Source organism: Phacochoerus africanus, chromosome 7, assembly GCF_016906955.1.
Source record: "Phacochoerus africanus isolate WHEZ1 chromosome 7, ROS_Pafr_v1, whole genome shotgun sequence".
Lineage (NCBI taxonomy): Eukaryota > Metazoa > Chordata > Mammalia > Artiodactyla > Suidae > Phacochoerus > Phacochoerus africanus.
Genome location: NC_062550.1, coordinates 55,177,545 through 55,192,660, shown reverse-complemented (window position 1 = coordinate 55,192,660; position 15,116 = coordinate 55,177,545). Strand labels below are relative to the sequence as shown.

The 15,116-nt window shown below is 37.6% G+C and overlaps 1 protein-coding gene across 1 annotated transcript in view; it reads right to left on the bottom strand.

Moving 5' to 3' along the window:
- Nucleotides 1-14,911, bottom strand: part of LOC125130407 (sulfotransferase 6B1-like) — a 30,062-nt gene extending 15,151 nt beyond the window's left edge. The window contains exons 1-3 of the mRNA XM_047785754.1: nucleotides 14,767-14,911; nucleotides 12,773-12,957; nucleotides 8,314-8,440 (exon numbers count right to left, since the gene is read on the bottom strand). Of these exons, the coding sequence (XP_047641710.1) occupies nucleotides 8,314-8,440; nucleotides 12,773-12,957; nucleotides 14,767-14,911 (457 nt within the window). The remainder of the gene's footprint in view (nucleotides 1-8,313; nucleotides 8,441-12,772; nucleotides 12,958-14,766) is intronic.
- Between the last annotated feature and the right edge of the window lie 205 nt (nucleotides 14,912-15,116).

The window sequence follows — 15,116 nt, the reverse complement described above, 5'->3', positions numbered from 1 at the left end:
CTGTCAGGAATGTGACCACCTGAGGCAATAGGTGAGCTTCAAGTCAAGAGTCAAGGTTGAACTGAGGGCTGTAGTTAAAGAATTTTTTTCCTTCTTTTTCTTTTTATGGCCGCACTTATGGCATATGGAAGTCCCCAGGCTAGGGGTCAAATAGGAGCTGCAGCTGTAGCCCTACACCATAGCCACAGCAATGTGGAATTCAAGCCACATCTGCAAACTACACCACAACTCAGCAATGCCAGAGTCTTAACACAATGAGAGAGACCAGGGATGGAACCCGCATCCTCATGGAGATACCTGCTGAGCCACAATGGAAACTCCAAGAATTTCTTAAACTCAGGAAGGCTCCTCATGAGTTTTTGTAAATGAATTACCAGGGTGGGAGGCCACCAGGTCTGACTAAACTGAGCCTGATACTCCAATTCAAATGTTCAGATCCTGATAGGATTTTTTTTTTGGTCCTCTCCCCTAAGCTAAATGAGGAAAAGTAAAACATGCCAACATCGATGAATGAGTATGTTAGTCCTTCGATATCATTGAGGTGGCCACCCAATTCTGTGAGGAACTACAAGCAACTGTCCTTGTTTTATTAATCTAGTCTTTACAGGACAAGAAGTGTGATTCAGGAAACAATCCAAAGCCCACCAATCCTTTTGCCACTCCCCAAATCTCCCTTGTTTATCTCTAGAGGCTTATAAATATTGAGAAAAAAAATTCTAGCCTTTAAGGAAAAAAAGGCCTCCTAGGAGGAACTTGCACTTCTCCTCTTATGCCTTTGAGAGGTAAATGTTCTACCTGGTCTTCTCTAGGAACTCTTATTTAGGCACTCTTTTTAAAATGCAAATTTTAGGAAGATAATTCATTGGGGAAAAAAACAACAGCGACGAAAGGGGGATAAATAATTTGGATCTTGACTTGTCTTAAGAGTCAGTCTTGTCTGTAAATATTAGTAAAAGGGGTTTAGCCATCTAAACAGGTGACCTTGATTTGTCTATCTGCCCGAAACCCAATTTGATTCCAAATTCTTTTATAACTGATGGGCTTCGTACCTGATTTATGGCTGAAATTTTGGAATGAGGACGATAGGATCTCTGTCTGTGTGTTTGTAGGTATCCATATATGTGTATTGTAGATGTGTAATATTTCCAAAATTAATTTGTAAAATAGCTCTATTTAATTGGATTAAAGGAAATTAAGCACTTATAAATATTCAAAACTATAAAAGAAACCAAAACAAAGGAATTTCAGGACCACATAAACTGGGATTAATTTTTAATAAATGAAAACAGTTTGTTTGTTTAACTAATACAGACCTGTCTTTAGAGTCATCAACATTAAGCTTAATCCTTTTTATTGTGCCTAGAACTACTAGAAGTGAAATAAGATCTTATTATTCCTGTCACAAAATGTTAGCTAGAAAATAACTTGATATAATGAAACTTTTAAGGAAATTAAGTGTAAATCAGATAAGAGTTTTCAAGTGAATTATTTAGGGATAAGTATGTTTTAGAACTGTCTACCTCAAATAGTTTCTCCAGAATTTTGGTAACTTGTTTAATTAAAACTACTAAGAATTAAAAAGGAAAACATCTTTATATGCAAGGAAAAGAAGATATAAAGAATGGAATGCATTTTGTTAAGGGAAAAGAAGATAATTTTCTCCTGAAGCTGGTTATTTCTAAATGGAAAATAAAATAAGGCACAGATTAATATGGATGTAGAAAGTTATAGGTTTTGTGAAAAAAAAATCTTTAAAAAGGATTTCTGTGTGTGTTCAGGACTGACATTCAAATACATTTAGCTGAGTAAATGCATCTTAAAGGTAAAATGGTACAAAACCAGAATTTACTTTCCTCTCTGTTAAGAGGGCAAAGTTTTATTAGGATATTAATCTGCTTTTGATAACAGATTTGTGAAATTTTGATACCTCTTAAGTAACTGTTATAAAGTTATGTATTTGCTTCTGAAATCTTCTATTCTCATTTTGCTTAAATGAATGTTATTCCACAGTGACCTCTGATCCTATTTGACCGAATGTTTTGAAAAGCTCTTTGAGATTTTTGACAAATTTCCCAAAGATCAAATTCTAATTGAAGTTCGTTTGACCTCTAGCTAACTTTGGGGTTTTTCAAAGGGCCCCTGGAATACCTCAAGAGCATTGTTTTCTCTCCTTATCAAGGAAAGATATTAAACTAATTAGCCTTATTCGGTATGTTAAATTACATGGGAAGCATTACCAGATGAGTGGTGATAAATCTTCTTGGGTTATATTGTATGAGTAAACATTATTAGTATTCTAGGAATTATACAGACCTCCTAAAAAATCTAGTATGTTTTGGTGCTATAATACATACTGAAAGTTGGATTTTTATATCTGATGAGTCTTCTAATGTAATTTGTCTTATGACACATGAAGGATCAAATTTCCCCTGTGAAAGAGCCTCTTCTCAGTTTCCTAAAGGAAATACTAGGAAAATGGTTTGGTTTAGGAGGATCTTGGCTTCAATCTTTACTAATGACATTGTTATTCCTATTGGGAATTGTAATTACAGTTTGGTAACTTATAAAGTAATAGTTTCTTGCCTCTAAAGTTGTGTATCACCAACTTCTACTAAGATAATGATATCTAAAAAACTTGAAACTATCATATCTATGGTGCCCAATAAATTAATGAACATGAGCAATGCACCTGTAAGGCAAATTGGCATAAGTCCTATTGGACAACTTGGAATTGACTGTTACTCTCTGCCAGACATCTTACTAGTATACCAGCCACCCCCAAAAATGGAAAGAATCAGGCTATTAATACTTGACATCAAGGAACATGGTGGACCCAGGCCAGGAAAGCAACCACCCTGGCATCAAGGGACCAAATATTTGAAGCCTAATGTTTTCTAATGAAAGATTAATGATCAAAAGCAAGAAATTGGTAAAATAAAATTTGTTATCTTATGGCAAGACAAGAAAAATTTAAACATAAAAGTTTTCTCTGCCCCTCTGGGCCTCCTCCCTCACCTATAGGGTACATTGTGCATCTGCATTAACCAGACCTCCTTAGGAGATAACATTCTCTCTTAATCTTGGAAAAAGTTACAGTGACTTAGGACTCACTCTGTACATGTAGATCTGGATTGTGTAAACTATCAATAACATGTCATTTGATGTACAACTCTTTGTCTCAATTGATATAACCCTACTTTGTCCTCTAATGGGTGGAAAAGTTCTTGGAGCTTTCTGAAAGACTGCTTCCCAGGTTTTAATCTTCAGATTGGCTTAAATAAAATTTTCCACTTTTTTCTTAAACTATTGATTATTTTTTTCATCAACATTTCCTTATCATATAAAGATTTAATACTAGCTAATGCCTCAATCATAAAGGAACTACTGTTCTGGAAATTTTCTAATGATCTGATGACTGTTGATTCATTTAATAAAAATTTATTAAGCCCATTAGGATCTTCTGGACATGATAGTATATATTTATGACATTGAATCTTTGAATAAATTGAAGTTTAATTAACTCCAAACTAACCACAATTTTTCATGACTTCAGCTCTTGAGGAAGGAAAGGAGGCTGGTGCGGAGGTGGATACAGGGGGAGACCACAATGTATTTTTAAAACAAGAATTTCCAGGACTAAAGTGGTTTCATTACAGAGTCAGCTCAGTTTTCTACTCCATGGGCCCAGAGGGCTGTATAATAAGAATTGGTGCTTAAAAGAGCTGCCCTGAAACTATCTTCAGTTATTAGCAATCTCATTGCTATATTAGTGACTTACATAATACTTTATCTTAGAATTACCATATCACTGTTAAGAAGTTTATCTTCTAAGAATGAACAACTTTTTCCCAGGCACAAAACACATGGTTGGAGCAAGACTGATTTTCTCTCATGAATTTTAAGAAGTCTCTATACCCCCAGACCATGCACAGTCTCAACCTACCTTTCCACCTCTCCTCAGTAGCCACAGCCCAGCCCTCATGATGAATGTCACTGCCTAGAGTTGCTAATGCTAAGGAAGCTCTTAATACTGTTAGGGCAGCACGTGCTTCTATGGCCAGGGGCTGAGCAGGCTTAGCGGCCTGTGTCATACCCAGTGATTAGGTACAGCTGACCTTGCCGTTAAGAGTTTTTCAGCAGGATATTACATTCCAAAATACCCTAAATAGACTTAAGAGTAAACTTTGCATAATATCCTGATCATAATTTGAGAGCCAGGTATTCTACTATTGACTAATTCATTCTCCACTTTGTTCCAAAAGGACTGAAGCCAGACAAAAGAATCTAAAGAAATTGGCTGAATGTCACTTACTTACTAATATAGGAAATTACAGTTTTAGTTCATTTTTTAATCAGAATCCTCATAGGCTAGGTCATTAGTAGACCTATGGCTTTAAAGAAAGTATAGCTTCCAAAACAGATTTGAAATCTTCCTTTTATGGGAAATGCTTTTCTGTACAGTCTTCATGTAATTATAGAATTAGTCCATCACCTCCTGGATGGCCTCCTCAACATATGCCTGGATGGCCCACCTTCTTAACATATGCCTGGACGGCCCCTCTATCCAGAATTACTCCTTTGAAATGCCCTCAAATAGAAGTTGCTCTTTCTGATACACCTGTGTTTTAAGGCCTGGAGAGTGAGTGAGAAATCTCACTGTTTCCTATCAACGTCCAGAACTCCTTCCTACAGAATGCTGGCTCCTTTGGGACTCAAGTTTTTGCATACAATACTCTAAATATACCCATCTTTGTGTCAGTCAGGAATCAGCCTTCTCATCTCTTTCCTATAGTCAGTGAAGATTCTGCATTTCAATCAAAATCTTAATAGGTAGCTTCTACAGTCTCCTACTCTGACCATTTTTTTCACTGTCTTCCTTTTATTCATCCCCTCAATAAGTTACTTGCCAAGATCTTCAACTTTTTTTGTCCCGTTATTGTCTGTTTCAATCACCAGAAAAGTACCCAGTGTTAAACCATAGCACTTCATCTTCTTTTTCTCTTTCTCCTTACAGCTGGGTTCTGGGGAAGAAATTTCCACAACTCTGTATTTATACACTGCAAATTCATTTTTCCAGCTTTAAGGGCCTGCCTGGCAAACCTATTTGTCCCGCATTAATGCATTCTCCTTTTCTTCATATCAGCTATTTCAAACCTCCCACGCTTCCCACAAACCCTGTGTCCCACTCTTATATCCAGTTATAATGAGGATCTTGGCTTCTAGTTTCTAGAACCACTCTGATGATAGATAACTGCGCAGAAAATAAAACTTGCTGGGATGAAGTGGTCTAGGAAATAGAGTTCTAATACAAAACTGGAGAGGGGGCTAGAGGGGGAAAAAGTAAAATGCTAATATTTCATTGTGTTATTAATCTGTCAGGGTATTGCCAGAACACAATTTATAGCTGTTACATAATTTGAAAAAGTAAAACATATTTGTAAACTGAAAGAGAAAAAGCAGATGATTAGATAAATGTGTAGCCATATATATATATCTTTATTGTCCTGTCTTGTCATATCATGTGTATTTGTGTTTATGGTTTGGAACTGGGTACAGGGTATGATGATGTCTCAGCTATAATGTAATCTTTCTAGATAAATATCTGCTCCTAATATTTCCATCCTAATGGGAAACAATTTGAGTCTTTCTGTGTCTTTAAACATCTAGGTCTAATAGAATGAGTAGATTTATACTGCAAACTTTAGTCATTACTAATTATAACCTCTAAATAATTCTGAAAAATAGATAATTTTATTAGTCCTATTCTACATTAGGAGTCTGAACCTCAGAACAGTTAAGCTACTTATCCAAAGTCATAAACGCAATAAAATATTGTCAGAACTTGATCCCAGTTCTTCTGTCTCCATAGCCTGTTTTGGGGTTTTTTTTTTCTGGTTTTTAGGGTCACGCCTGAGGCATATGGAAGTTCCCAGGCTAGGAGTTGAATCGCAGCTATAGCTGCCACCCATGCCACAGCCGCAGCAAGGTGGGATACAAGCCATGTCTGAGACCTACACCACAGCTCATGGCACTGCCAGATCCCACCCACTGAGCGAGGACAGGGATTGAACCCACATCCTCATGGATCCTAGTCAGATTCATTTCACCTGCACCACAAGAGAACTCTCTCCATAGCCTGTTCTTTCTACTGCATCATGTCTTTTGCAAGAGAAATAACCCTCCCCTCAAAAAGTCACTGAAGAACATCCCTGAAACACAGCCACATACATATAACCACACACACACACACACAGGAAAATCATCCTATTTTATAAATCGTAAAAAGGCAACTTCCCACGCAAATAAATTTAAGTAAAGCATTAGTGATTCAGTGACTGAATTGTGACAGAGTTTGCCCTCCCTGAATTACCTGATTATAGGATACTTACAAGTAGAATCATTATTAACTCACCAAAGATGGTGTGAAAGAATCACCTGGAATATTTTTTTCCGACTACACTCTGCCCTCCCCAGATATTCTGCCATGACTCCTGACAGTGTCACAGAGGTCTGTGGCAGCCGGTTGCTTCCCAGCCTGTAGCCTGGGTTGTGGCTGCCCTCATAGACAAAGAATCTCTAGGACAGGATCAGGCCCTACTCAGACCACACCCAAATGATGCTTGCCTTCTGGGCACTGCAAAACAATAGTGATGTCGCCAAGTTGGATATCATGCCGTGGTGAGAGAGGGGTGGTGAACCACAGTCTGGATGGAATAACTGGAGATGAATGCAGCTTTGCTTTTCTTGAGGAAAAGAAGACTGCAGATCTGTTTTTAAAAAATAATTTATGTATTTAAACTCTGCTTATTCCAAAAATGGAATGGAGGCAGAGTGAGGCATACTAACTATCTTCAAATATTTAGAAGGCTATCAGGTGGAAGATGAATTAATGATCGGGGGTGTGGGGAGGGGACAGTTTTTTTTGTTTGTTTGTTTTTTCTGGTTGAGTTATTGGCACAGTGGTCCGAGCAACAATTTTGGAGCTAACACCTGGATTAAATCTTGGCTCTCCTCCTCATTAGTTATGCATCTGTGGATAAGATATTTGGCCTCCCAAGGTCTGCTTTTTCTTCACCTGTAAAATGAGTATGATAACATCTACCTCATGTGTTCTAGTAAGGATAAAATGAGTTCGTGTTTGCATAGCACTTAGCTGAGTGTCTGTATCATGTGGTATGCACACAATCTATATCACATGGTAAGATTTTTAAAAACATCTTAATAGTACCAATGTTGAATGGGTTACTTTTGGGGCAGGAGTGCAGAGTGTGTACCTATGGTCAAGGTTAAGTTCAAGCTTAGCCTCCACAATTCTTGGGGATATTGTAAAGGTGATTCAAACATCAGGTGGATGTTTTAACCAGATGACCTTTAAGATACCTGTCATTCCTGAAACCTGATGAGTCTACCAAATATGCCCCTTTAGACAGGGAAGAAAATAGAAAGAGGAGTTGAAACAGTGTGAGCACAGCATATTCTCCAAACGAAGTAATAAATCCTGTTGCAAGTGAGTTTCTAATGTCCTCATTGAAGCTTACTCTTGCTGTGGCCTCTCTTAAATTAACAAGTAAAATCTTAACAATTTTTAAGTAAAATAGTGAAAGTGGCAATTAAGCCCAGTAAGAGAGAGGATCCTCTGGGAATACACCATTTCTAATTCATGCCTCTTCCAGATTCTGATCTTGGTGTATTATTTTTGTTTAATGAAAGCCTTGGGAAGTTTTGTTTGTTTGTTTTGTTTTGTTTTGAAATGCTTCAGACACCACTAAGTCAGGGGGGAAGAATTAACCCCCCAGAGGTGCTTCTGGGCAGCTCCTTCAAATGATGCATCATTTGTGGTGATTTTGGATAAATCACCTCCCGCCAAGTGTCAAGGTGATGGATTCTTTCACATCTGTTATAGCTGGGGAATTGGTGGTTTGTGTGTCTAGGTGTCCTGTTTGTCTTGTTTTATTTTTGGTGCAGGCATATAGAAGGCATGTTTCAAGCTATCTGTCCATATTTCAGCTGTATCACACTGTGCTCCAATCAGTGAATACAGATTTCACTGAGAAGACTGATGGTATATGAAAAAAAGTAAATGCTTGATCGGAATTCACCTCTGTTCTGAAGACATTAAAACCAGCTAATAAGCCATGACTAATATGTACTACCCATCAATGAGAAAGAATTTGCTTAGAAGAAGCAAAAGAATAATCTAGTCAAATGTATTTCTATAAGTAGTCAGGATCCATTTGAGCTTTTGGAAAATGCTTTCATTTTGAGCAGAAATATTCCCTGTCTTTTATGAATAAAATACTTTGTTATATTTACCGTCTCCTCTGAGGAACAGCTCAAGAAATTCATGCCAGGTTTCAATGCTGGGGAGATTAGGGTTATCTCTGTAGTAGTGGAAGAGTGAAACAGCTGTATCTTTTGGATTCCTAATGATGTAGATAATCTGTTAAAAAAAATCCATTTATTTTTGGATGGAAATAGCCCCAATACCAAACATTTCCTAAAACACTTACTTAGGCAAGTCACATATTTTTTTGGCAGCTTCAGCTGATTGTTAAACACAGACTTAGACCAGTGTTTCTGAAAACTCAAGGTGCATGAGAATTATCTTTGGATCTTGTTAAAATGCAAATTCTGATTCAGAAGTTGAGTCCTGGCATCTTGTATTTCTAACAAGTTCCCAGGCAATACTGACTGTACTTTTTGAATTTATGTGCTGTTTGATCCTATCATTTTAGGGACAGATATAAGAAGCCCCTACTCATTTGTAGGACAACAATAATTTTTTAATAGCCATGTATTATGAAACATGATTTACATACAATAAAGATTTCTTACAAATTATTCTTATCTATAGAAAGATTAATGTTTGAGAATTCCTTTTTCTACAAGTTAATTTCCCAAAGAGCAGGGACTCTGAGATATCCTCCCAATTTACACAAATACTGCAAATGCAATTTAATTGATTCCATAAATATTTATTTAGTACCTACTGTATACTAGGTAGTGTGCAATGTTCCAGAGGCAAGGAATATAATAATGAGCAAGGCAGAAGTGATTCCAGCCTTCAAAAACCTTGCAGTCAGGTGAGGGAAACAGATAATTAAAACACGCTCCTGACAGTGCAGTGTGACAAGGGTTTTTATGAGGAAGGACAGAGAGTGCAGGTGCATATAAGAAACCTCAGGAAACCAGTCTGAGAAGCCTGGATGGAAGAGGACTGCCCTCAGTCATGGTCAACATGGCATGAGTATCAAATACTCTACTTGCATTTTCATTGAAAATCAGGGTGGACACATTTTCTTAGATAAGAATTTACTGAGTCATGTTTAATACGTAACTATCTTTCCCTACTGTGTTCATAGTCCAGGTATTATGTGTGACCCTCCTGAACAGCACCTGCTCCTCTTAACTGGAAAGATACGGAAAGACCATGACACATGGGGATGAAGAGCCACCTTTACCCCCACCATTATCTTCTCTTCATCCCAAGAGATAATGATGGAGCAACCCAGCACCGCAGGCTTTCTCTCACTGCCTGAGGCTTCCTGGGCAGGTTTGCAGAACCCCAAGGCTCAGAGACAACAGTTTGAAAAGCTACTGTATCAACCAAAAAGAATACATGGCAGAATATTAAGCTTTAGTCACCCAGTTGGAGATTTTTTGGGGGGAGGGGGTACAGAGAAGAGTTTTTTAAGGACCTTTGGAGAATCCTCAGATTTACATATCAGTATGATCTGGTGGGAAGGACCATGGAACCCATTAATACATATTTTACCAAAAGGGTTAAAAGATTGTATTCTGTAACTATGTAGGTTGACGAATGATAAATAGACCTTACATGATCATGGTGGTGGTTGTTTTGCAATGTACACAAATGTGGAACTGCTGTGTTGTACACCTGAAACTAATATAATGTCATATGTCTGTTACACTCAAACACACACATACAAGGATGTATTCTAATACATTCTTAAGAATGTGTTCTGAGAAATCATAAAAAAATATGAGAGGGGGATCGAGGGATATGAAGGGGAAGTAGAATAGTACTCTAGGGAAAAATTAAATATTAACTAAATGTCATCCAATGAGCTATAAATTTCAGATAGGAAAGTTTGGAAACATTGAAAAAAGAGAGACCAAAGTTAGGAAGAAAATATAGGAGGCCAAATAGGGTTAAAAGCCAATAGGGAGGAGTTCCCATCATGGCTCAGTGGTTAATGAATACGACTAGGAACCATGAGGTTGTGGGTTCGATCCCTGTCCTTGCTCAGTGGGTTAAGGATCTGGCATTGCTGTGAGCTGTGGTGCAGGTTGCAGACGTGGCTTGGATCCCGCATTGTTGTGGCTTTGGCGTAGGCCGGTGGCTAAAACTCTGATTCGACCCCCAGCCTGGGAACTTCCATATGCTGTGGGGGTGGCCCAAGAAATGGCAAAAAGCCAAAAAGCCAAAAAAAAAAAAAGCCAATAGGGAAAGATCGGAGGAGGAACTCTATCTGACGGCTGGTGCAGTTAAGGCTTGTCTAGACGCCAAGTTCTCAGGGCTTGGCCGTCAGCAACAGAGGACAAGTCATCCTCCTGGGAGACCAGGGACAGCTAGACAGTCTCAGTTCTCATTAAGGGTGATACTGAAAGGACTGTACTTTAAGGCTGGACTGTTAAGTGTGATGATTTTGAGAAACACCCTAAACTTTCTGCATTTCAGTCTCTTTGCTCATGAAAGAAAAAACATCCATGCTTGTCGTGGTTGTAATGTTTATAAACCCAGCTTAATCTCTGGTAATACTTGTTATCAGTCTTACTGCATTGCCCAGAGTAAAGATTACTGAGCTGCCCAGACTCCTCTCTGTGTCTTAGAGACAGTCACTTTGAAATGAAAATGTTCGATTGGGTGAAAGTGTAATCAGGTTAGTACATGTTCACCAGTTCTGATAGATTTACTTGGAATAAAAGTAAAAATCCATGCTATTTGCCCCTGCTTGTGTTTATTTTGGAAGAGTAGATGATATCGGTAGAGACATTGTAGTCATAGAGTTATAATCCCTGGATGATCTGCTTTGATTTATGCACATTTGCTAGGGTTGTTTGGGGGGGGAGGGTTGTTTTGCATTTTTAAATTTTTTTATATTCTAGCCACCCCAAGGCATATGGAGTTCCTAGGCCAGGGATCAGACCCCAGCCGCTGTTGTGGCCTATGCTGCAGATATGACAACGCTAGATCCTTTAACCCACTATGCTGAGCCTGGGGTCAAACCTGAGACCTGGTGCTTTAGAGATTCTGCCAATCCCCTTGCACCACAGTGGGAACTCCTGTTTGAATTTTTTTGTTGTTTATTTGTTTTGTTTTGTTTTGTTTTTTTAGAATATGACTGACATTGTTTAAAAAGGCTTCATGATTGGGAAATTATTTACAGGGGACACATATATCTTGCCTTTGCTTTACAGCTATGGTCCTTTTTTTCTGATCAAAACAGAAGCTTAAAGTTCTTCATAATACAGACATCTGTAAAGAAGTTAAAATTTAACCCTAATGCCATACTGCAGAAAACCACTTGGCATGTTGATATATTTACATCTAGTCTTTTAAAATGCATGTATATGTATATTTTAACTAAGTTGAGATTATTCAGTATATATGGATTTAAGATACGCTTTCTACTTAACATTATTCCATATGCATTTCTCCATGGAAACATAAATTTGAATAATAAATATGTGAACATAGAAAATACTCTTTTAAATTATGTTACTTTAAAAATAATAATGTGAGAACTTTAAAAATGTCTCGAGCTAACTCTTCTTTAGTGTTTTATTTTTTTAATCTTTTTTTTCCTTTTACTGCCACTCCTGTGGCATACAGAAGTTCCCAGGCTAGGGACCGAATCGGAGCTGCATCTGCAGGCCTACACCACAGCCACAGCAACGCAGGATTCAACTTACATCGTGACCTATGCTGCAGCCTGCAGCAATGCCAGATCCTTAACCCGCATTGAACCTGCATCCTCAGGGTCACTGTGTCAGGTTCTTAACTGTCTAAGCCACAATGGGAACTCCTATTCTTTAATGTTTTATATTACAATTTATTTTTTATTCTTTTCCTGTATAGTCTCTTGCAAAAATAAGTAATTAATAATATTATTGAGGCAATTTTCCTTTCTCTAAACACCAATATTTAAAGTAAAAAAACTTGGAGTTCTCATTGTGGCGCAGTGGAAATGAATCTGACTAGGAACCACAAGGTTGTGGGTTCGATCCCTGGCTTTGCTCAGTGGGTTAATGATCCTGCGTTGCCTTGAGCTGGGTGTAGGTCACAGAAGCGGCTCAGATATGGCATTGCTGTGGCTGTGGTGTAGGCCAGCAGCTGTAGACCCCTAGCCTGGGAACCTCCATATGCCACGGGTTTGGCTCTAAAAAGCAAAATAAATAAGTAAATAAATAAAATTAAAAACTTCGAACCAGATTATAATAGAATGAGACATCACATAGTGTAATTACGGTTAATATGCCAATGTAATATTCAGATTTTCATTAATGAAAGATAATAAAATAAATTTTATGAGCTAGATACTGTGGTAACACCTATACATGCACTATCTTGTTTAATCTTTGTCACATAGTATAAGATGAATGCTACTATTTCTGTATTAATTAAGCAAACCAAAGCTCAGACACCATCAGCAATTTTCAAAGGTCACACAGCTTAAAAGTGACAGACCAAGAATCCAAGTCCAGTTTTGTGTACTCTTATGCCTCTGCCCTTAAGCACTGAACTTACCTTGCACTGTTTCTGTTTGATATTCATCGGTAGCATGTCATAGCTCAAGTGTGTTGGAATAACTCTCCTCTCACTGTATGTTTTTAGCTCTTCAAATTTGGAGATGTCTCCCAGTTCAATAGGAGGTGTTAGGGTAATCCTAGCATTGGGAATGTTCTCAATAACTTCTGCAATCCAGTGAGTGCCTTCATAAGAAAATAAAAATGGAATGCCTTTTTTTAATTAAATGACACTCAGTGAAATGAGTATAGAAAATTAGCATGAGGTTAGAAAAGCAATGAATGCTTTAATTTTAGTATAAACAGTTATTATTCCCTCTTGACACCCATTGAAACATTTGAGACGTTGATGCATTTTACGGGAAGAGTCACATTTTAAACAGGGTGAAGAGTTATGAAAACCACATGTGCCATTTTCTCAGATTGAAATACTCTTCTATGCTGCCACTCACTTGTAGTATCTTCTCCAATTCACAAACACACAGATCTTTCCATTCATGATTCCTACTGGTCCTGCAAGCTTATGCATCTTGCTCTTTTAGAAATTGTCTTCTGAGGCCCCACTCGCTTCTCATAACTTCTTACCCTGTCCATCCCTTGGAAGCAGCCCACACCAGAGCAGAGTTGCCATTGCTTGTACTCATGGCTGTCTCCCCATTTACCTCCTTGAATACAGGCACTGAATTTCATTTTTGTTTATATGCCAACCCCTAGTAGTTGTGCAAACCAAAGCATTCAAACAGTGAAAGAATGCTATATGCAAACACCATGGAGATGCAAACCTGCTACCACGATATCTGGAAGAAACACCATTCTATGTTTACACCAAACAAATAAGGATGTGCTCCAGTGTTGTAGACAGTGGTAAATTGGAGTGGAAAAGTAGAAGTTTAGGTGGGGAGGATGTTTGGCTAACTTGAAAGCTGCGTCCCTGAAGAGTTTAATTTGGGCCTAGTTTCCATTTATCTCATTGTAATCCCAATTAGACCCAATATTAACAAATTTACAGTTGAATAAATATTTAGAGTTATTTAGTGTTCTATTTTGCATTATATGCTTTAAATTTAAGACTATTTTAGACTATAATAAGTCAAATATTAATAATTATAATAATCCTGTAAAAGTGACTCATGAGGTAGTGGTAACTGTATTATTTTAATTAAATATATTGATATACTCTGATGAAGAAGAGAGAATACATAATTTTGTGATGACAAAAGGGACCCTCCTGGCAGCTAGTGGGAAGTGTCAATTTACAGTCGCTAATATGTATAGTGGAAGCCTTACATATGGTTGTTTGTATATGGTATAAATTCGCCACCTGTTATTAGCCCAGAAGAAAACATTTACCTATTTTTTTTTTTTTTTTTGTCTTTTGCCATTTGTTGGGCCACTCCCACGGCATATGGAGGTTCCAAGGCTAGGGGTCGAATCGGAGCTGTAGCTGCCAGCCTACGCCAGAGCCACAGCAACGCAGGATCCGAGCCGCATCTGCAACCTACACCACAGCTCACGGCAACGCCGGATCATTAACCCACTGAGCAAGGGCAGGGATCGAACCTGCAACCTCATGGTTCCTAGTCGGATTCGTTAACCACTGCGCCATGACGGGAACTCCAACATTTACCTATTTATATAAATTCAGTCGTTACATGTAAATTGAACAAAAACCATTTATCACTATGCCTGGCTCAAAGTATGAAGAGAACTTTATAATGTTATAGATATTATGCTTATTATATATATCAACATCTATATATCTTCACGAAAAAAGAAACAAGAGTGTAGCAACTAATTTCTCCAGTCGAATTTTCTCAAAGCCATGTTTTTGCTTTCTAATGTCAAACTTTTTCATTAAAATAAGCATTTAAGGTACTTTAGTTTCCTGTGGGAAAATACTGCAAAATAAATGCTTGATAAAAATTACTATTTTATGTATTATTATTGTTATTATTGTACTTCTACATTTAAAAAGTACATTAAAATAAGCTTTACCAGATTTTGGATAGGAAACCAGAAACACATCATCTTCTCTTGCATCAAAAGAATCCAGGGAATTTAGAAGTTCTTCTGAAGACATAGTAGAAAAGAGGATTCCCTTGAATTTATGAAGAACACTTGACTGGTTCTGGGATGACATCTTTCATCAAATCACTTGAAAAGTATTTACTAAACACTATCTTTACACGAGGCACAGAGCCAGTGTAGTCCTTGATTTTAATCCCAGCTCACTGAGCTAACATTCCAACTAGAGGAATATATATACCTTTTGCAATTCTTCACAAGAATAATTTTTAAATGATAACCGAGCCAAAGTCTACTGTGAAAATTATGTTATCTGAATT